This window comes from Pseudophryne corroboree, chromosome 1, assembly GCF_028390025.1.
Source record: "Pseudophryne corroboree isolate aPseCor3 chromosome 1, aPseCor3.hap2, whole genome shotgun sequence".
Taxonomy (NCBI): Eukaryota; Metazoa; Chordata; class Amphibia; order Anura; family Myobatrachidae; genus Pseudophryne; species Pseudophryne corroboree.
The window spans coordinates 172,343,915-172,367,855 of NC_086444.1; the positions used below are offsets into that span (position 1 = coordinate 172,343,915).

General features: G+C 46.5%; 1 protein-coding gene across 1 annotated transcript in view; it reads right to left on the reverse strand.

Annotated features, from left to right (window-relative positions):
- Positions 1-390: 390 nt before the first annotated feature.
- The window catches only part of LOC134893970 (baculoviral IAP repeat-containing protein 1e-like), a 206,552-nt gene continuing 183,001 nt past the window's right edge, over positions 391-23,941 (reverse strand). The window contains exons 16-17 of the mRNA XM_063913733.1: positions 17,549-17,716; positions 391-1,452 (exon numbers count right to left, since the gene is read on the reverse strand). Of these exons, the coding sequence (XP_063769803.1) occupies positions 1,088-1,452; positions 17,549-17,716 (533 nt within the window). The 3' untranslated portion in view covers positions 391-1,087. The remainder of the gene's footprint in view (positions 1,453-17,548; positions 17,717-23,941) is intronic.

Genomic DNA, 23,941 nt, shown 5'->3' on the forward strand with positions numbered 1-23,941 from the left:
TGTGTATATAAAGCATACATGACACATAAATGCATTCTGTGCTTAGACTTGGGTCCAATCACCATGATATCTCATTATGGAATGCAATTATTCTAAAATACGGAAAAATCCGATATCCAAAATACTTCTGGTCCCAAGCATTTTGGTTAAGGGATACTTAACCTGTATCACAATGAAAATATAAAGATCTTACTAAAATGTTTCTGTAATCTCCTTTAGATTTGCCTTAATTTCCAGTACTCATATATACATCTTATTATTATACTAACACACACACACACACACACACACACATTTAAAGTCAATAAAGAAAGGGCACTCACCAATTTTGTAAACATTAAAGGTTTACTGATATCTTACAGGTATAGTAGTCATTTACACATACATACAAACACACACACACACACACACACACACACACACACACACACAAATACATACATATATATGTCATTAATTTCTAGTGAATGGAATAGAAAAGAAGTTAATGGAACAAATCATTTGTCTTCTGTTGTGTGTAGACAATTTGGACATTTTAAAACAATAAGAATCTGCCTGACTGCAATATGCACAGTACTACATAGCTGCCAACGGCTGTGCAATAATGTACAACTAATATGGTAATGCTGCAGGAGGCGTCTGTAGGTAATAGACCGCTCCTGCCAGCATGTGCGATCTAAGTGCCGTTTCTGAAGATGTAGCATCGGATCACCCATGGTCGCAATGATCTCAGCCCTTGGCCGTCTGCATAAGCCAAAGTTTACTCCTCTGCCAAAGGTTCAGGAAGTGTGGATGACGGAGACCCTGGGCTCTGCACACCTACCAAACAGGGGCAACATGCCTCGGCCATTTTGTAGAATGGTACCAGTTGTCATCCCCGCTTCATACCCCAAAAGGTGGACAGTGATTGATCACGCAGGGCTTGTTCTGCACTTACGCAGTGCACCAACCATTGGTTTTGTGCGTCATAAACTGTCAGGTTTCCATACAAATCCCAAACATGCCCAATATATCAATACATAGAGGCCTTAGAATAAGGCAATGTTTATACAGGCAGGAACTATAACAGGCAGAGAAAAATTATTGTTTATTCTGTGACAATTGAAGGGAATGGCAGTATCCATTGCCACATAAGCATTAGGCTCTTTGCCTGTGGATGTTTCAATTTCATTGCATTAAACATCTCAATATCTTTGTCGTCCAGGAGCCATCCAAACATGACTAGCTTATTCAAGCTATGAAGCCTGGACACGCACTGGACTAAGGCAATCAGAGTTACAGGGTCTGTTTTAAATTGATGAGAATACACTCTTGAAATATTGAGTTCATTCAATATTGGCAGATTATCTAAAATTTGGAAGAAGTCTCTCCATCCAGTCTGTGTGACATTGAGATTATTGTCAAGATTGAGATTCTGTAGATTTCTTAAATGGCCATCTGCGCACACTTTCGCTGCAAAAGAAATTACATGTTTTAAACAATAAGAAGTTATTTAAAATAAAAAAAAGAAATTAAAAGAAAGGAAATATAATAATCTAAATAAAATGTGTGATAGATAATTGTCATGGACTTCCTAGTGCCATAGTTTGTCAGATAACGGGAGGAATCCTGTTGCACAATATTACTATATCAAAAGTAGAATTGCTTCCTTTGTACACACAAGCATATGTACTATATGTCCAGGCATGTTATGGGGCTATGTACAAATGTTCAATCTCAGATGCACAAAAATAAAAATAAGAATTTACTCACCGGTAATTCTATTTCTCGTAGTCCGTAGTGGATGCTGGGGACTCCGTAAGGACCATGGGGAATAGACGGCTCCGCAGGAGACTGGGCACATCTAATGAAAGATTTAGGACTATCTGGTGTGCACTGGCTCCTCCCCCTATGACCCTCCTCCAAGCCTCAGTTAGGAACTGTGCCCGGAAGAGCTGACACAATAAGGAAGGATTTTTGAATCCCGGGTAAGACTCATACCAGCCACACCAATCACACTTTATAACACGTGATAGGAACCCCGGTTAACAGTATGATAACAAATGGAGCCTCTGAAGAGATGGCTCACAACAAAACCCGATTTTTGTAACAATAACTATGTACAGGTATTGCAGACAATCCGCACTTGGGATGGGCGCCCAGCATCCACTACGGACTACGAGAAATAGAATTACCGGTGAGTAAATTCTTATTTTCTCTGACGTCCTAGTGGATGCTGGGGACTCCGTAAGGACCATGGGGATTATACCAAAGCTCCCAAACGGGCGGGAGAGTGCGGATGACTCTGCAGCACCGAATGAGAGAATTCCAGGTCCTCCTCAGCCAGGGTATCAAATTTGTAGAATTTTGCAAACGTGTTTGCCCCCGACCAAGTAGCTGCTCGGCAAAGTTGTAAAGCCGAGACCCCTCGGGCAGCCGCCCAAGATGAGCCCACCTTCCGTGTGGAATGGGCTTTTACAGATTTAGGCTGCGGTAAGCCTACCGCAGAATGCGCCAGCTGAATAGTGCTACAAATCCAGCGCGCAATAGACTGCTTAGAAGCAGGAGCACCCAGCTTGGTGGGTGCATACAGGATAAACAGCGAGTCAGTCTTTCTGACTCCAGCCGTCCTGGAAAAATAAATTTTTAGGGCCCTGACCACGTCCAGCAACTTGGAATCCTCCAAGTCCCTAGTAGCCGCAGGCACCACAATAGGTTGGTTCAAGTGAAAAGCTGAGACCACCTTAGGGAGAAACTGAGGACGAGTCCTCAATTCTGCCCTATCCATATGGAAAATCAGATAAGGGCTTTTACAAGACAAAGCCGCCAATTCTGAAACCCGCCTGGCCGACGCCAAGGCCAACAGCATGACCACTTTCCACGTGAGATATTTTAATTCCACAGTCTTAAGTGGTTCGAACCAATGTGATTTCAGGAATGCCAAAACCACATTGAGATCCCAAGGTGCCACTGGGGGCACAAAAGGAGGCTGAATATGCAGTACTCCTTTGACAAAAGTCTGAACTTCGGGCAGTGAAGCCAGTTCTTTTTGGAAGAAAATCGACAAGAGCCGAAATCTGGACCTTTATGGACCCCAATTTGAGGCCCAATGTCACCCCTGCTTGCAGGAAGTACAGGAATCGACCCAGTTGAAATTCCTCCATCGGGGCCTTCATGGCCTCACACCAAGCAACATATTTTCGCCAAATGCGGTGATAATGTCTTGCGGTGACATCCTTCCTGGCTTTGATCAGGGTAGGGATGACTTCCTCCGGAATACCCTTTTCCTTCAGGATCCGGTGTTCAACCGCCATGCCGTCAAACGCAGCCGCGGTAAGTCTTGGAACAGACAGGGTCCCTGCTGCAGCAGGTCTTGTCTGAGCGGCAGAGGCCAAGGGTCCTCTGTAAGCATCTCTTGAAGTTCCGGGTACCAAGCTCTTCTTGGCCAATCCGGAACCACGAGTATGGTTTTCACTCCTCGCCTTCTTATTATTCTCAGTACCTTGGGTATGAGAGGTAGAGGAGGAAACACATAAACCGACTGGTACACCCATGGTGTCACTAGAGCGTCCACCGCTATCGCCTGAGGGTCTCTTGACCGGGCGCAATATCTTTTCAACTTCTTGTTGAGGCGGGACGCCATCATGTCTACCTGTGGTTTTTCCCACCGGTTGACCAGCATTTGGAAGACTTCTGGATGAAGTCCCCATTCTCCCGGGTGGAGGTCGTGCCTGCTGAGGAAGTCTGCTTCCCAGTGGTCCACTCCCGGAATGAACACTGCCGTCAGTGCTAACACATGATTCTCTGCCCATCTGAGAATCCTTGTGGCTTCTGCCATCGCCATCCTGCTTCTCGTGCCGCCCTGTCTGTTTACATGGGCGACCGCCGTGATGTTGTCTGACTGGATCAGTACCGGCTGGTGTTGAAGCAGGGGTCTTGCCTTGCTTAGGGCATTGTAAATGGCCCTTAGCTCCAGGATATTTATGTGAAGAGAAATCTCCTGATTTGACCACAGTCCTTGGAAATTTCTTCCCTTTGTGACTGCCCCCCAGCCCCGAAGGCTGGCATCCGTGGTCACCAGGACCCAGTCCTGTATTCCGAATCTGCGGCCCTCTAGTAGATGAGCCCTCTGCAGCCACCACAGCAGCGACACCCTGGTTCTGTCCGATAGGGTTATCCGCTGTTGCATCTGGAGATGGGACCCGGACCATTTGTCCAACAGGTCCCACTGGAACGTCCTTGCGTGGAACCGTCCGAATGGAATTGCTTCGTACGAAGCTACCATTTTTCCCAGGACTCGTGTGCATTGATGTACCGACACTTTTCCTGGTTTTAGGATGTCTCTGACCAGAGATGACAATTCCTCGGCTTTTTCCAGTGGAAGAAACACTCTTTTCTGGTCTGTGTCCAGAATCATTCCCAGGAACAGAAGACGTGTCGTCGGGACCAGCTGTGACTTTGGAATGTTTAGAATCCAGCCGTGCTGTTGTAGCACTTCCTGAGAAAGTGCCACCCCCACTATCAACTGTTCTTTGGACCTCGCCTTTATCAGGAGATCGTCCAAGTACGGGATAATTAAAACTCCCTTCTTGCGAAGGAGTATCATCATTTCGGCCATTACCTTGGTAAAGACCCTCGGTGCCGTGGATAACCCAAACGGCAGCGTCTGGAACTGATAGTGACAGTCCTGTACCACAAATCTGAGGTACTCCTGGTGCGGAGGGTAAATGGGGACATGCAGGTACGCATCCTTGATGTCCAGGGATACCATGTAATCCCCCTCCTCCAGGGTCGCAATAACCGCCCTGAGCGATTCCATCTTGAACTTGAACCTTTTGATATAAGTGTTCAAGGCTTTTAAATTTAAGATGGGTCTCACCGAACCGTCCGGTTTTGGTACCACAAACATTGTGGAGTAGTAACCCTGTCCTTGCTGAAGGAGGGGTACCTTGACGATCACTTTCTGTGAATACAGTTTTTGAATAGCCACCAACACTGCCTCCCTGGCAGAGGGAGTTGCCGGCAAGGCAGATTTTAGGAAACGGCGGGGGGGAGACGTCTCGAATTCCAGCCTGTACCCCTGAGATACTACTTGAAGGACCCAGGGATCCACTTGTGAGAGAGCCCACTGTGTGCTGAAAAACCTGAGACGTGCCCCCACCGTTCCCGATTCCGCCTGAGCAGCCCCAGCGTCATGCTGTGGACTTACCGGACGCAGGGGAGGACTTCTGCTCCTGGGAACTAGCTGTGTGCTGCAGCTTTTTCCCCCTTCCTCTGCCCCTCGGCAGAAAGGATGAGCCTCTAGCCCGCTTATTTTTCTGGGGCCGAAAGGACTGTACCTGATAATACGGTGCTTTCTTTTGCTGTGGGGTAGCCTGTGGCAAAAAAGTCGATTTCCCAGCAGTAGCTGTGGAAACGAGGTCTGAAAGACCTTCCCCAAAAAGTTCCACCCCTTTATAGGGTAAAACTTCCATGTGCCGCTTGGAGTCGGCATCACCTGACCATTGCCTAGTCCATAACCCCCGTCTGGCGGCAATGGACATAGCGCTTATTTTTTATGCCAGCCGGCAAATATCCCTCTGTGCATCACGCATGTATAAGACCGCGTCTTTTATATGGTCAATCGTTAGCAAAATATTGTCCCTATCCATGGTATCAATGTTTTCCGACAGGGAGTCTGACCACGCAGCAGCACTGCACATCCAAGCTGATGCAATAGCGGGTCTCAATATAATGCCAGTGTGTGTGTATATAGCTTTTAGGGTACTTTCCAGCTTTCTATCAGCAGGTTCTTTTAGGGCGGCCGTATCCGGAGACGGTAGTGCCACCTTCTTTGATAAGCGTGTCAGCGCTTTATCTACCCTAGGGGGTGTTTCCCAGCGTGACCTATCCTCTGGCGGGAAAGGGTACGCAGCCATTAACCGTTTAGAAATGATCAATTTCTTATCTGGGGAAGTCCACGCTTCCTCACACACCTCATTTAATTCTTCAGATGCAGGAAAAACTACTGGTAGTTTTTTCTCACCAAACATAATACCCTTTTTTGTGGTACCTGGGGTATCATCAGAAATGTGTAATACATTTTTCATAGCCTCAATCATATAACGGGTGGATCTATTGGAGGGTACACTCGTCTCATCATCGTCGACACTGGAGTCGGTATCCGTGTCGACATCTGTATCTGTCATCTGAGGTAGCGGGCGTTTTATAGCCCCTGATGACATTTGAGACGCTTGGACAGGCACAAGCTGAGTAGCCAGCTGTCCTATGTCGTCAAACCTTTTATGTAAGGAGCTGACACTGTCACGTAATTCCTTCCATAAGTCCATCCACACTGGTGTCGACCCCGCAGGGGGTGACATCACATTCACAGGCATTTGCTCCACCTCCACATCATTATCCTCATCATACATGTCGACACAGCAGTACCGACACACAGCAGACACACAGGGAATGCTCTTACAGAGGACAGGACCCCACAAAGCCCTTTGGGGAGACAGACGGAGAGTATGCCAGCACACACCAGGGCGCTATATAACACAGGGATATCACTATACAGAGTGTTTTCCCCTATAGCTGCCTATAATATATATATATTGCGCCTAAATTGTGCCCCCCTCTCTTTTTTACCCTTTCTGTAGTGCAGGACTGCAGGGGAGAGCCAGGGAGCTTCCTTCCAGCGAAGCTGTGAGGGAATAATGGCGCCAGTGTGCTGAGGGAGTTGGCTCCGCCCCTTTTTCGGCGGGCTTTCTCCCGCTATTTTATCGTTTCTGGCAGGGGTTAATATACACCTATACAGCCTCTGGGGCTATATATGGTGTTAGTTTTGCCAGCCAAGGTGTTATTATTGCTGCTCAGGGTGCCCCCCCCCCAGCGCCCTGCACCCATCAGTGACCGCAGTGTGTGGTGTGCATGAGGAGCAATGGCGCACAGCTGCAGTGCTGTGCGCTACCTTGGAGAAGACAGAAGTCTTCAGCCGCCGATTTTCCGGACCACCTTCTTGTTTCTGGCTCTGTAAGGGGGACGGCGGCGCGGCTCCGGGAACGGACGACGAGGTCGGGTCCTGTGTTCGATCCCTCTGGAGCTAATGGTGTCCAGTAGCCTAAGAAGCCCAAGCTACCACCACTTAGGTAGGTTCGCTTCTTCTCCCCTTAGTCCCTCGTTGCAGTGAGCCTGTTGCCAGCAGATCTCACTGAAAATAAAAAACCTACACTATACTTTCTTCTAGGAGCTCAGGAGAGCCCCTAGTGTGCATCCAGCTCAGCCGGGCACAGAAATCTAACTGAGGCTTGGAGGAGGGTCATAGGGGGAGGAGCCAGTGCACACCAGATAGTCCTAAATCTTTCTTTAGATGTGCCCAGTCTCCTGCGGAGCAGTCTATTCCCCATGGTCCTTACGGAGTCCCCAGCTTCCACTAGGACGTCAGAGAAATAATGATAAACTTCCTCTAATAAGAACTCACTCAGATAAACTATATCAGGTAGCGCCAACCCTTGGCATGCAAGGATGTTTAAGTTGGCACCTGGTGGGACCTACTCCAGGGTCAAACTCTTACAGTATGTTACAAGATGTTACAGGAAAGGTTTCTATATAATATACAGAATAAAATTGAGCTGGCTGAACCCACTGAAGACAGGAGACTAACGGAATTCTGATCCTTATTTAACTTCCACACTGAGTGCGCCCACCCGTCTCCTCCAAGTGGCTGCATTTGTTTGTCATCTGTGGGACAGCACACACTACCTGACTTGTGCAGGACCACCAAGTTTTCAGGCTTGCTTGGGTGTTGGGGGATCTGGTCACAGTGTGACTACATCCATCGTCCAGTATTAATCTAAGGTACAGTAGTGCATTCACTGGTTGGCATGGTCATGGCAATCAGGAGAGGGGTCATCTCCCATGCATTCCAAGGCAATTCATATACCAGCCTGACTCTCGACCCTGAACCTGAGTGCTGCCATAACATAAGTGCTAGGACTCCTGGGAGCTAGAAAGGCAGGCAGAAGAGTCTGCCTGTCCGACACAGAGAGAGGCAGACTCTCAAGTGGGGAGAAGAGGAATAAATACTAGAGATGAGCGGGTTCGGTTTCTCTGAATCCGAACCCGCCAGAACTTCATGTTTTTTTTCACGGGTCCGAGCGACTCGGATCTTCCCGCCTTGCTCGGTTAACCCGAGCGCGCCCGAACGTCATCATGACGCTGTCGGATTCTCGCGAGGCTCGGATTCTATCGCGAGACTCGGATTCTATATAAGGAGCCGCGCGTCGCCGCCATTTTCACACGTGCATTGAGATTGATAGGGAGAGGACGTGGCTGGCGTCCTCTCCGTTTAGAATTAGAATAGATTAGAGAGACACTTGATTTACTAATTTTGGGGAGCATTAGGAGTACTCAGTAGTGTACAGTGCAGAGTTTTGCTGATAGTGACCAGTGACCACCACTTTTATTTATAATCCGTTCTCTGCCTGAAAAAAGCGATACACAGCACACAGTGACTCAGTCACATACCATATCTGTGTGCACTGCTCAGGCTCAGGCCAGTGTGCTGCATCATCTATATATATTATATATCTGTCTGACTGCTCAGCTCACACAGCTTATAATTGTGGGGGAGACTGGGGAGCACTACTGCAGTGCCAGTTATAGGTTATAGCAGGAGCCAGGAGTACATAATATTATATTAAAATTAAACAGTGCACACTTTTGCTGCAGGAGTGCCACTGCCAGTGTGACTAGTGACCAGTGACCAGACCACCAGTATATAATATTAGTAGTATACTATCTCTTTATCAACCAGTCTATATTAGCAGCAGACACAGTACAGTGCGGTAGTTCACGGCTGTGGCTACCTCTGTGTCGGCACTCGGCAGCCCGTCCATAATTGTATATACCAGTGACCTAACCGTGGATTTTTTTTCTTTCTTTATACATACATACTAGTTACGAGTATACTATCTCTTTATCAACCAGTCTATATATTAGCAGCAGACACAGTACAGTGCGGTAGTTCACGGCTGTGGCTACCTCTGTGTCGGCACTCGGCAGCCCGTCCATAATTGTATATACCACCTAACCGTGTTTTTTTTTTCTTTCTTTATACATACATACTAGTTACGAGTATACTATCTCTTTATCAACCAGTCTATATATTAGCAGCAGACACAGTACAGTGCGGTAGTTCACGGCTGTGGCTACCTCTGTGTCGGCACTCGGCAGCCCGTCCATAATTGTATATACCACCTAACCGTGGTTTTTTTTTCTTTCTTTATACATACATACTAGTTACGAGTATACTATCTCTTTATCAACCAGTCTATATATTAGCAGCAGACACAGTACAGTGCGGTAGTTCACGGCTGTGGCTACCTCTGTGTCGGCACTCGGCAGCCCGTCCATAATTGTATATACCACCTAACCGTGGTTTTTTTTTCTTTCTTTATACATACATACTAGTTACGAGTATACTATCTCTTTATCAACCAGTCTATATATTAGCAGCAGACACAGTACAGTGCGGTAGTTCACGGCTGTGGCTACCTCTGTGTCGGCACTCGGCAGCCCGTCCATAATTGTATATACCACCTAACCGTGGTTTTTTTTTCTTTCTTTATACATACATACTAGTTACGAGTATACTATCTCTTTATCAACCAGTCTATATATTAGCAGCAGACACAGTACAGTGCGGTAGTTCACGGCTGTGGCTACCTCTGTGTTGGCACTCGGCAGCCCGTCCATAATTGTATATACCACCTAACCGTGGTTTTTTTTTCTTTCTTTATACATACATACTAGTTACGAGTATACTATCTCTTTATCAACCAGTCTATATATTAGCAGCAGACACAGTACAGTGCGGTAGTTCACGACTGTGGCTACCTCTGTGTCGGCACTCGGCAGCCCGTCCATAATTGTATATACCACCTAACCGTGGTTTTTTTTTCTTTCTTTATACATACATACTAGTTACGAGTATACTATCTCTTTATCAACCAGTCTATATATTAGCAGCAGACACAGTACAGTGCGGTAGTTCACGGCTGTGGCTACCTCTGTGTCGGCACTCGGCAGCCCGTCCATAATTGTATATACCACCTAACCGTGGTTTTTTTTTCTTTCTTTATACATACATACTAGTTACGAGTATACTATCTCTTTATCAACCAGTCTATATATTAGCAGCAGACACAGTACAGTGCGGTAGTTCACGGCTGTGGCTACCTCTGTGTCGGCACTCGGCAGCCCGTCCATAATTGTATATACCACCTAACCGTGGTTTTTTTTTCTTTCTTTATACATACATACTAGTTACGAGTATACTATCTCTTTATCAACCAGTCTATATATTAGCAGCAGACACAGTACAGTGCGGTAGTTCACGGCTGTGGCTACCTCTGTGTCGGCACTCGACAGCCCGTCCATAATTGTATATACCACCTAACCGTGGTTTTTTTTTCTTTCTTTATACATACATACTAGTTACGAGTATACTATCTCTTTATCAACCAGTCTATATATTAGCAGCAGACACAGTACAGTGCGGTAGTTCACGGCTGTGGCTACCTCTGTGTCGGCACTCGGCAGCCCGTCCATAATTGTATATACCACCTAACCGTGGTTTTTTTTTCTTTCTTTATACATACATACTAGTTACGAGTATACTATCTCTTTATCAACCAGTCTATATATTAGCAGCAGACACAGTACAGTGCGGTAGTTCACGGCTGTGGCTACCTCTGTGTCGGCACTCGGCAGCCCGTCCATAATTGTATATACCACCTAACCGTGGTTTTTTTTTCTTTCTTTATACATACATACTAGTTACGAGTATACTATCTCTTTATCAACCAGTCTATATATTAGCAGCAGACACAGTACAGTGCGGTAGTTCACGGCTGTGGCTACCTCTGTGTCGGCACTCGGCAGCCCGTCCATAATTGTATATACCACCTAACCGTGGTTTTTTTTTCTTTCTTTATACATACATACTAGTTACGAGTATACTATCTCTTTATCAACCAGTCTATATATTAGCAGCAGACACAGTACAGTGCGGTAGTTCACGGCTGTGGCTACCTCTGTGTCGGCACTCGGCAGCCCGTCCATAATTGTATATACCACCTAACCGTGGTTTTTTTTTCTTTCTTTATACATACATACTAGTTACGAGTATACTATCTCTTTATCAACCAGTCTATATATTAGCAGCAGACACAGTACAGTGCGGTAGTTCACGGCTGTGGCTACCTCTGTGTCGGCACTCGGCAGCCCGTCCATAATTGTATATACCACCTAACCGTGGTTTTTTTTTCTTTCTTTATACATACATACTAGTTACGAGTATACTATCTCTTTATCAACCAGTCTATATATTAGCAGCAGACACAGTACAGTGCGGTAGTTCACGGCTGTGGCTACCTCTGTGTCGGCACTCGGCAGCCCGTCCATAATTGTATATACCACCTAACCGTGGTTTTTTTTCTTTCTTTATACATACATACTAGTTACGAGTATACTATCTCTTTATCAACCAGTCTATATATTAGCAGCAGACACAGTACAGTGCGGTAGTTCACGGCTGTGGCTACCTCTGTGTCGGCACTCGGCAGCCCGTCCATAATTGTATACTAGTATCCAATCCATCCATCTCCATTGTTTACCTGAGGTGCCTTTTAGTTGTGCCTATTAAAATATGGAGAACAAAAATGTTGAGGTTCCAAAATTAGGGAAAGATCAAGATCCACTTCCACCTCGTGCTGAAGCTGCTGCCACTAGTCATGGCCGAGACGATGAAATGCCAGCAACGTCGTCTGCCAAGGCCGATGCCCAATGGCATAGTACAGAGCATGTCAAAACCAAAACACCAAATATCAGTAAAAAAAGGACTCCAAAACCTAAAATAAAATTGTCGGAGGAGAAGCGTAAACTTGCCAATATGCCATTTACCACACGGAGTGGCAAGGAACGGCTGAGGCCCTGGCCTATGTTCATGGCTAGTGGTTCAGCTTCACATGAGGATGGAAGCACTCAGCCTCTCGCTAGAAAACTGAAAAGACTCAAGCTGGCAAAAGCACCGCAAAGAACTGTGCGTTCTTTGAAATCCCAAATCCACAAGGAGAGTCCAATTGTGTCGGTTGCGATGCCTGACCTTCCCAACACTGGACGTGAAGAGCATGCGCCTTCCACCATTTGCACGCCCCCTGCAAGTGCTGGAAGGAGCACCCGCAGTCCAGTTCCTGATAGTCAGATTGAAGATGTCAGTGTTGAAGTACACCAGGATGAGGAGGATATGGGTGTTGCTGGCGCTGGGGAGGAAATTGACCAGGAGGATTCTGATGGTGAGGTGGTTTGTTTAAGTCAGGCACCCGGGGAGACACCTGTTGTCCGTGGGAGGAATATGGCCGTTGACATGCCAGGTGAAAATACCAAAAAAATCAGCTCTTCGGTGTGGAGGTATTTCACCAGAAATGCGGACAACAGGTGTCAAGCCGTGTGTTCCCTTTGTCAAGCTGTAATAAGTAGGGGTAAGGACGTTAACCACCTCGGAACATCCTCCCTTATACGTCACCTGCAGCGCATTCATAATAAGTCAGTGACAAGTTCAAAAACTTTGGGTGACAGCGGAAGCAGTCCACTGACCAGTAAATCCCTTCCTCTTGTAACCAAGCTCACGCAAACCACCCCACCAACTCCCTCAGTGTCAATTTCCTCCTTCCCCAGGAATGCCAATAGTCCTGCAGGCCATGTCACTGGCAAGTCTGACGAGTCCTCTCCTGCATGGGATTCCTCCGATGCATCCTTGCGTGTAACGCCTACTGCTGCTGGCGCTGCTGTTGTTGCCGCTGGGAGTCGATGGTCATCCCAGAGGGGAAGTCGTAAGCCCACTTGTACTACTTCCAGTAAGCAATTGACTGTTCAACAGTCCTTTGCGAGGAAGATGAAATATCACAGCAGTCATCCTACTGCAAAGCGGATAACTGAGTCCTTGACAACTATGTTGGTGTTAGACGTGCGTCCGGTATCCGCCGTTAGTTCACAGGGAACTAGACAATTTATTGAGGCAGTGTGCCCCCGTTACCAAATACCATCTAGGTTCCACTTCTCTAGGCAGGCGATACCGAGAATGTACACGGACGTCAGAAAAAGACTCACCAGTCTCCTAAAAAATGCAGTTGTACCCAATGTCCACTTAACCACGGACATGTGGACAAGTGGAGCAGGGCAGGGTCAGGACTATATGACTGTGACAGCCCACTGGGTAGATGTATGGACTCCCGCCGCAAGAACAGCAGCGGCGGCACCAGTAGCAGCATCTCGCAAACGCCAACTCTTTCCTAGGCAGGCTACGCTTTGTATCACCGCTTTCCAGAATACGCACACAGCTGAAAACCTCTTACGGCAACTGAGGAAGATCATCGCGGAATGGCTTACCCCAATTGGACTCTCCTGTGGATTTGTGGCATCGGACAACGCCAGCAATATTGTGTGTGCATTAAATATGGGCAAATTCCAGCACGTCCCATGTTTTGCACATACCTTGAATTTGGTGGTGCAGAATTTTTTAAAAAACGACAGGGGCGTGCAAGAGATGCTGTCGGTGGCCAGAAAAATTGCGGGACACTTTCGGCGTACAGGCACCACGTACAGAAGACTGGAGCACCACCAAAAACTACTGAACCTGCCCTGCCATCATCTGAAGCAAGAAGTGGTAACGAGGTGGAATTCAACCCTCTATATGCTTCAGAGGTTGGAGGAGCAGCAAAAGGCCATTCAAGCCTATACAATTGAGCACGATATAGGAGATGGAATGCACCTGTCTCAAGTGCAGTGGAGAATGATTTCAACGTTGTGCAAGGTTCTGATGCCCTTTGAACTTGCCACACGTGAAGTCAGTTCAGACACTGCCAGCCTGAGTCAGGTCATTCCCCTCATCAGGCTTTTGCAGAAGAAGCTGGAGGCATTGAAGAAGGAGCTAAAAGGGAGCGATTCCGCTAGGCATGTGGGACTTGTGGATGCAGCCCTTAATTCGCTTAACAAGGATTCACGGGTGGTCAATCTGTTGAAATCAGAGCACTACATTTTGGCCACCGTGCTCGATCCTAGATTTAAAGCCTACCTTGGATCTCTCTTTCCGGCAGACACAGGTCTGCTGGGGTTGAAAGACCTGCTGGTGACAAAATTGTCAAGTCAAGCGGAACGCGACCTGTCAACATCTCCTCCTTCACATTCTCCCGCAACTGGGGGTGCGAGGAAAAGGCTCAGAATTCCGAGCCCACCCGCTGGCGGTGTTGCAGGGCAGTCTGGAGCGACTGCTGATGCTGACATCTGGTCCGGACTGAAGGACCTGACAACGATTACGGACATGTCGTCTACTGTCACTGCATATGATTCTCTCAACATTGATAGAATGGTGGAGGATTATATGAGTGACCGCATCCAAGTAGGCACGTCACACAGTCCGTACTTATACTGGCAGGAAAAAGAGGCAATTTGGAGGCCCTTGCACAAACTGGCTTTATTCTACCTAAGTTGCCCTCCCACAAGTGTGTACTCCGAAAGAGTGTTTAGTGCCGCCGCTCACCTTGTCAGCAATCGGCGTACGAGGTTACATCCAGAAAATGTGGAGAAGATGATGTTCATTAAAATGAATTATAATCAATTCCTCCGCGGAGACATTGACCAGCAGCAATTGCCTCCACAAAGTACACAGGGAGCTGAGATGGTGGATTCCAGTGGGGACGAATTGATAATCTGTGAGGAGGGGGATGTACACGGTGATATATCGGAGGGTGAAGATGAGGTGGACATCTTGCCTCTGTAGAGCCAGTTTGTGCAAGGAGAGATTAATTGCTTCTTTTTTGGGGGGGGTCCAAACCAACCCGTCATATCAGTCACAGTCGTGTGGCAGACCCTGTCACTGAAATGATGGGTTGGTTAAAGTGTGCATGTCCTGTTTTGTTTATACAACATAAGGGTGGGTGGGAGGGCCCAAGGACAATTCCATCTTGCACCTCTTTTTTCTTTTCTTTTTCTTTGCATCATGTGCTGATTGGGGAGGGTTTTTTGGAAGGGACATCCTGCGTGACACTGCAGTGCCACTCCTAGATGGGCCCGGTGTTTGTGTCGGCCACTAGGGTCGCTAATCTTACTCACACAGTCAGCTACCTCATTGCGCCTCTTTTTTTCTTTGCGTCATGTGCTGTTTGGGGAGGGTTTTTTGGAAGGGACATCCTGCGTGACACTGCAGTGCCACTCCTAGATGGGCCCGGTGTTTGTGTCGGCCACTAGGGTCGCTAATCTTACTCACACAGTCAGCTACCTCATTGCGCCTCTTTTTTTCTTTGCGTCAGGTGCTGTTTGGGGAGGGTTTTTTGGAAGGGACATCCTGCGTGACACTGCAGTGCCACTCCTAGATGTGCCCGGTGTTTGTGTCGGCCACTAGGGTCGCTAATCTTACTCACACAGCTACATCATTGCGCCTCTTTTTTTCTTTGCGTCATGTGCTGTTTGGGGAGGGTTTTTTGGAAGGGCCATCCTGCGTGACACTGCAGTGCCACTCCTAGATGGGCCCGGTGTTTGTGTCGGCCACTAGGGTCGCTAATCTTACTCACACAGCTACCTCATTGCGCCTCTTTTTTTCTTTGCGTCATGTGCTGTTTGGGGAGGGTTTTTTGGAAGGGACATCCTGCGTGACACTGCAGTGCCACTCCTAGATGGGCCCGGTGTTTGTGTCGGCCACTAGGGTCGCTAATCTTACTCACACAGTCAGCTACCTCATTGCGCCTCTTTTTTTCTTTGCGTCATGTGCTGTTTGGGGAGGGTTTTTTGGAAGGGCCATCCTGCGTGACACTGCAGTGCCACTCCTAGATGGGCCCGGTGTTTGTGTCGGCCACTAGGGTCGCTAATCTTACTCACACAGCTACCTCATTGCGCCTCTTTTTTTCTTTGCGTCATGTGCTGTTTGGGGAGGGTTTTTTGGAAGGGCCATCCTGCGTGACACTGCAGTGCCACTCCTAGATGGGCCCGGTGTTTGTGTCGGCCACTAGGGTCGCTAATCTTACTCACACAGCTACCTCATTGCGCCTCTTTTTTTCTTTGCGTCATGTGCTGTTTGGGGAGGGTTTTTTGGAAGGGACATCCTGCGTGACACTGCAGTGCCACTCCTAGATGGGCCCGGTGTTTGTGTCGGCCACTAGGGTCGCTTATCTTACTCACACAGCGACCTCGGTGCAAATTTTAGGACTAAAAATAATATTGTGAGGTGTGAGGTATTCAGAATAGACTGAAAATGAGTGTAAATTATGGTTTTTGAGGTTAATAATACTTTGGGATCAAAATGACCCCCAAATTCTATGATTTAAGCTGTTTTTTAGTGTTTTTGGAAAAAAACACCTGAATCCAAAACACACCCGAATCCGACAAAAAAAATTCGGTGAGGTTTTGCCAAAACGCGTTCGAACCCAAAACACGGCCGCGGAACCGAACCCAAAACCAGAACACAAAACCCGAAAAATTTCAGGCGCTCATCTCTAATAAATACATTCCAGGCCAAAATTGCTGCCAGCAATGCTGTATGACTGGAACATACAATACACTAAGTACTTTCTATAGGTAGCAATTAACCTCATGTATCAAATTATTTACTTATTTGTCAGTTTGTTAACACCAGTGATGTATTTCCAACTAGCATGTGGAGGGAAACACAGCTTGTTCACTTGCTGCTAGGCCAATGGCCAGATGAGGCTACATACCTCCCAACTGTCCCATATTAAGCGGAAAAGTCCCATTTTCCTAGGACTGTTCCACTATCCCACCCGTGGGCCGCGGTGTCTCACGGTGGGGTTGAGGGCAGTTGGGGAGACACGCCACTGCTCACCACCATTCTGCATTGCGGAGCAGCGGGTAAGCAGCAGGTGAATAGACGCTGTGCACATACGCACACCGTCTATTCAAAGTGAAGCGAGAGCTTGGGGGCAATGCCCAGCATCTCGGAGAGTGCTGGGCACACCCCTACAGTTATGGGAACAGGGTTCCATGAAGCCCTGCTCCATTCTCTGAGCCTCCATCCCCTTTGAGGCAACAGGCACGCCTTTGGAGCACCAAGGGTCCATGCTGGTAGGGATGGGGCTAGGTGATTCTTTTTTTTTTGTTGTCATTACAACTTCTGTTTTTATTTTGTAACTGGTGAGGGAGAGGGGCAATGGACAGCAAATTGTGGTAGTGGAGGGAGGGTGAGGTTATTGTTGCATTGGCAGTCAGAAGGCCTTAACATGAAGGGGGTAGTAACATGATAGAGGCGACTGATAATGTTGTGTCTAGCGGCAAACTGACCACTGAATTCGCCCCTGGTTAACACCCAGCATTGTTTTGCTAATGTATTCCCAATAGTAAAGCACAATGGAATATGCTAGCGATATATATAAAACTGTTAATAAATAAAGCCTATCCTATATGATGAAATCAATGCTATATTTTTAAGCTAAGCAAACATTAAACTGAAGTTTTGTAACTGTTTATTTACTTATGAATATCTTCCAGTCACTATGCAATGACATCTCACATAACTTACCTAACTCCAGTAGGCTGCTGTCACTCAGTAATCTACGGTTGATGATGAGCTTCCTGAGCTTGGGCATATACTGGAACTGCTGTATAAAACATGTAATTGTTTCCCTCACTGCATCTCCACCCGGGAGACAAAATTCTTCCAGGAGCTTTAGAGACGGCAGAGCTTCGGCTGAGGATCAAATATTCAGGGGCACAGGAAATATAGAATAATCAAACTTTCAGGATAGTCATATGAAAATATGCACACACACGCAATGGTCACTGGGGGTCATTCCGAGTTGTTCGCTCGCTAGCAGATTTTAGCAGCATTGCACACGCTAGGCCGCCGCCCTCTGGGAGTGTATCTTAGCATAGCAGAATTGCGAACGAAAGATTAGCAGAATTGCGAATAGAAAATTCTTAGCAGTTTCTGAGTAGCTCGCGACTTACTCCTACACTGCGATCAGCTCAGCCCATTTCATTCCTGATTTGACGTCACAAACACGCCCTGCGTTCGGCCAGCCACTCCCCCGTTTCTCCAGACACTCCCGCATTTTTTCGCACACTCCCGGAAAATGGTCAGTTTCCACCTAGAAACACCCACTTCCTGTCAATCACACTCCGATCACTTCAACGATGAAAATTCTTCGTTCGGACGTTAGTAAATCTACTAAGTTTTGTGATAAAATACTTAGCGCATGCGCACTGTGTACCATGCGCATGCGCATTTTTGCCTTAATCGCTCCGTTGCGAAAATTGGCAACGAGCGAACAACTCGGAATGACCCCCACTGTTCTCCTTCTGCTTGTTATAAATCCCACTAATAACTTCATAATAAGGCTTTAGAAACAGATCCATATGTTTAACCTACTGTATAACCAGGGCCGGCGTCAGGTGGGGGTCACTTGTACCGGGCCCCAAAGATCAGAGTGGCTCCGAGGGTACACCGCTTAGGGTACCCGGCAGTGATGTGAGCCTCTCACAGAGTGACTATACAGCACGAGTGTGCGCCCACTATTCCAGGTCCAGCTCTGCTGCATGCGCCAGCCTCCTCTAGTGAGGTCTGCTGTGCGGAATTTATTTATATATTAACAGTTTCTGATATAGCTCAGCAAATTCTGTTGTGCATATACATATATATCAGTAGATACTCATCCACAATGTCCCAGATTAAAAGACAAGCTGGTCATCCTGCAGATGCATCCGGCTCAACAGCCATTTCGGTGTGCTACCCACACCTTGGTCATAAGCTAATGACACATACCCAGCTAGGTGACTAAATACCCCACACGCTGATTACAGACAACATTCACCTGTAGAAATTCTAATCACCACCACCGTTGCGGGTACCGCAACCAGAAGTATACTCCGTTGCCAGGAAACCCACGTAACGCAGAAGTGACGTAAGTGAGCATGTGACCGTAAGCAACATCCTGTCCCGCTGTGTAAGACAGCCTTGCCAACCATGCGTTAGCAGCCACGCCAACCACCTCCTTGCATGTGTCCGGAAAACACATCTGGTCACGTTAGGCGGCTGGCTCAATACATTGTTACAAAATACATGCCCGAAGCCAAAACACACATTCTATTGCCATGGCAACAATCAAATACACTGCTCAAAAAATAAAGGGAACACTTAAACAACACAATGTAACTCCAAGTCAATCACACTTCTGTGAAATCAAACTGTCCACTTAGGAAGCAACACTGATTGACAATCAATTTCACATGCTGTTGTGCAAATGGAATAGACAACAGGTGGAAATTATAGGCAATTAGCAAGACACCCCCAATAAAGGAGTTGTTCTGCAGGTGGTGAACATAGACCACTTCTCAGCTCCTATGCTTTCTGGCTGATGTTTTGGTCACTTTTGAAAGCTGGCGGTTCTTTCACTCTAGTGGTAGCATGAGACAGAGTCTACAACCCACACAAGTGGCTCAGGTAGTGCAGCTCATCCAGGATGGCACATCAATGCGAGCTGTGGCAAGAAGGTTTGCTGTGTCTGTCAGCGTAGTGTCCAGAGCATGGAGGCGCTACTAGGAGACAGGCCAGTACATCAGGAGACGTGGAGGAGGCCGTAGGAGGGCAACAACCCAGCAGCAGGACCGCTACCTCTGCCTTTGTGCAAGGAGGAACAGGAGGAGCACTGCCAGAGCCCTGCAAAATGATCTCCAGCAAGCCACAAATGTGCATGTGTCTACTCAAACGATCAGAAACAGACTCCATGAGGGTAGTATGAGGGCCCGACGTCCACAGGTGGGGGTTGTGCTTACAGCCCAACACTGTGCAGGACGTTTGGCATTTGCCAGAGAACACCAGGATTGGCAAATTCGCCACTGGCGCCCTGTGCTCTTCACAGATGAGAGCAGGTTCTCACTGAGCACATGTGACAGAGTCTGGAGACGCCAAGGAGAACGTTCTGCTGCCTGCAACATCCTCCAGCATGACCGGTTTGGCAGTGGGTCAGTAATGGTCTGGGGTGGCATTTTTTGGGGGGGCCGCACAGCCCTCCATGTGCTCGCCAGAGGTAGCCTGACTGCCATTAGGTACCGAGATGAGATCCTCAGACCCTTTGTGAGACCATATGCTGGTGCAGTTGGCCCTGGGTTCCTCCTAATGCAAGACAATGCTAGACCTCATGTGGCTGGAGTGTGTCAGCAGTTCCTGCAAGACGAAGGCATTGATGCTATGGACTGGCCCGCCCATTCCCCAGACCTGAATCCAATTCAGCACATCTGGGACATCATGTCTCGCTCCATCCACCACAGACTGCCCAGGAGTTGGCGGATGCTTTAGTTCAGGTCTGGGAGGAGACCATCCGCCACCTCATCAGGAGCATGCCCAGGCATTGTAGGGAGGTCATACAGGCACGTGGAGGCCACACACACTACTGAGCCTCATTTTGACTTGTTTTAAGGACATTACATCAAAGTTGGATCAACCTGTAGTGTGTTTTTCCACTTTAATTTTGAGTGTGACTCCAAATCCAGACCTCCATGGGTTAATAAATTTGATTTCCATTGATAATTTTTGTGTGATTCTGTTGTCAGCACATTCAACTATGTAAAGAACATAGTATTTAATAAGAATATTTCATTCATTCAGATCTAGGATGTGTTATTTTAGTGTTCCCTTTATTTTTTTGAGCAGTGTACAATATAAATAATGAGTATAAACAATAAGCAAACATGTACTGGCATATATAGATTACTGTATAAATAGTCTGCAATAAACAGCGCAGGGGCACATAGTCACCCAGTATAAACAATAAACCATATAAACATATATACAAAACAAAACCACTGTGTACACACAAGGATACATCAAAAACAAATATCCAAAAGCAAGTAATTATGATCATAATTGGAGGAGATAATACCACCATTAGATCACATCCTTCTCATATGAAACAATTAAGGGATTGGCCCTCATTTAGAACCTTTGGGGTCGTTGCATTCAGCTGGTAGATCCAAAAACATTCTCTTTGTAGTAGCAGTCTACCACGATCACCACCCCGTCTAAGTGGTGGTATATGGTCTATTGGCATACACCGAAATTCCGTAAGTTTATGTTTACACACGGCAAAATGTCTCGCCACAAGTGGTGTATCAGAATCCAATTTAATTAGTGCTTTATTATCGAAGAGCGATGCATTGCTATCTGTTCTTTCAGAAGTCTGATAGTCTTGCCTACATAAAGCTTGTTGCAAGGGCAGACTATAATATAGACCACAAAACGACTATTACAGTCCAGATGGTACCTAATATTATGCACTTTATCCTCGACAGGGTCCTTGAATTTCTCTCCAAGGACTAAACGTTTTGATAATAAGGACATAACTCGCATGTTGTTTGATAATACAGATGCATTGGCGTTTGATGTCGACACCCCCATTGAGGTTTATTCAGATTTATTGAAATTGAGAAAAAGAAAAGTGGAACTCAATCTACACGATTTGACTTTGTCTCAATATTACAAAGAAAGACTTATACCCGGGGGTTTCGTATATGCAACCAACCTACCATAGGTAGATCAAATTCAGAGTTTTGCACCAAGTGGTGTCAGTTTCTTAATGAGTGCTCGTTTCAGTTAATGATTTTGGGGTTATTGAACAAGTTAACTTTGATATTCAGTTATTGGAGAAGGAGAGGGGCCACAAGATTTAGGAGAAATAAGGCTAATAGGAGTTTCTCTGAGATAGACACCCATAATTCGGCGAGTGACTCAGACCAATCACAAGCAAATTCATCTACTTTTTTAGGAGGAAGTGTCACCAGGAGCAGGTACAAAAACAGAAGAGGAAAAGACCAGGCATGAGGGGAGGGCAGAGACACCGTAAAAAAGAGAAATCAGAAAGTGGGCGGGATTAAATATTTTTAATCTTTCATCCTATACACCAACTGTGCATGAGATATCTATATTATCTAAAGGACTCTTGTTTGTTAGAACTTACAGCCAACGCCCTTTTGATTTTGAGGTTGAACTTTACAAATTTCATTGGTTGCTTTAACTTAAAGTATTTTTTGCTAAACAAAACACTCCCAAAGTGACTGTTCCCCGTATGCAATTTATACCTAAAAGTACCTTTGACCCTCCTGGAGTCAATCCTTCCATAGAGACTTTTGTTTGACTTGTTAGACGTGGTACAACTTTGCTTATAGAGAAACAAAAAATCTCTTTTTCTAATTTGTCTAAAGATGAGAATTTGGCAATAAATTTGTTTTTGATGTATTCTTGTGTGTACACAGTGGTTTTGTTTTGTATATAAGTTTATATGGTTTATTGTTTGTACTGGGTGACTATGTGCCCCTGCGCTGTTTATTGCAGACTCTATTTATACAGTAATCATTATATGCCAGTACATGTTTGCTTATTCTATATGCTCATTATTTATATGGTATTTGATTGTTGCCATGGCAATAGAATGTGTGTTTTGGCTTCGGCCATATATTTTGTAACAATGTATTGAGCCAGCCATCTCACGTGACCGGATGTGTTTTCTGGACACATGCAAGGAGGTGGTTGGCGTTGCTGCTTACGCATGGTTGGCGAGGCTGTCTTACACAGTGGGACAGGATGTTGCTTACGGTCACATGCTCACTTTTGTCACTTCCGCGTTACGTGGGTTTCCTGGTAACGAAGTATACTTCCGGTTGTGGTTCCCGTGGTGGTGGTGATTGGAATTTATACAGATGAATGTTGTCTGTAATCAGCGTGTGGGGTATTTAGTCACCTAGCTGGGTATGTGTCATTAGCTCATGACTAAGGTGTGGGTAGCACACCAAAATGGTTGTTGAGCCCGATGCACCTGCAGGATGACCAGCCTGTCTTTTCATCTGGGACATTGTGGATGAGTATCTATATGCAACCATGTGTCCCACATTTGTTTGCTACTAATTGGTCTCCTGTATATTATGCACTTTTTTGCGGGTCTGGGACTCAGGGTCGACAACAAAAAGGTCGACACACCTTAGGTCGACGCCAATTGGTCGACACACCTTAGGTCGCCATGGACAAAAGGTCGACAGGAACAAGGTCGACATGGAAAAGGTCGACATGAGTTTTTTATGTTTTTTTGTGTCGTTTTCTTCGTAGAGTGACCGGGAACCCCAATTAGTGCACCGCTTCGCTCGCCATGCTTCGGGCATGGTGCCCTCGCTTCACTCGGCACAGATTACCGTTCCAATCGTAGTCCACGTGGATCGTTAAGTATGAAAAGGTTCGAAAAAAGAAAAAAAAAACATAAAAAACTCATGTCGACCTTTTTCCATGTCGACCTTGTTCCTGTCGACCTTTTGTCCACGTTGACCTAAGGTGTGTCGACCAATTGGCGTCGACCTAAGGTGTGTCGACCTTTTTGTTGTCGACCTGGAGTCCGGATACCCTTTTTTGCACTTTATGGAATCATTGATCTGGATCTTGTTACAATATGGTGATAAAATATACAGGAGCATCATGTAGAGCCCTAATCAGGCAAGAAGAACACACATGCACACCCTTCTCTACAAGAAGGAAGAGGCTGGTGAGTAGAAGGATCCTCAAATCAGGTGCGTCAGGGAGGGATCCCTGTGGATCCTGTGGACTTAGGAGAAATACCGTTATCAACGGTAAGTTCTTACCATAACGTATATTTCTCCGGCAGGGTCCACAGGTTATCCACAGGATAACAATGGGATTTCCCAAAGCAATTTAGTGGTGGAACACTCCTGATCGGACAGGAGAACCCTTCGCCCGAATTCAGCGTCATGAGAGGCAAAGGTATCCAAGGCATAATGTCTAATGAATCTGTTCTGCTGAAGCACCACGCTGTGCTGCCCATGAAGGACCAACCTTACGAGTAGAGTGAGTAGAGACATTAGCCGGAACAGGGAGATCGGCTAGAGAATATGCTTCTGAAATCGTAATTCGAAGCCA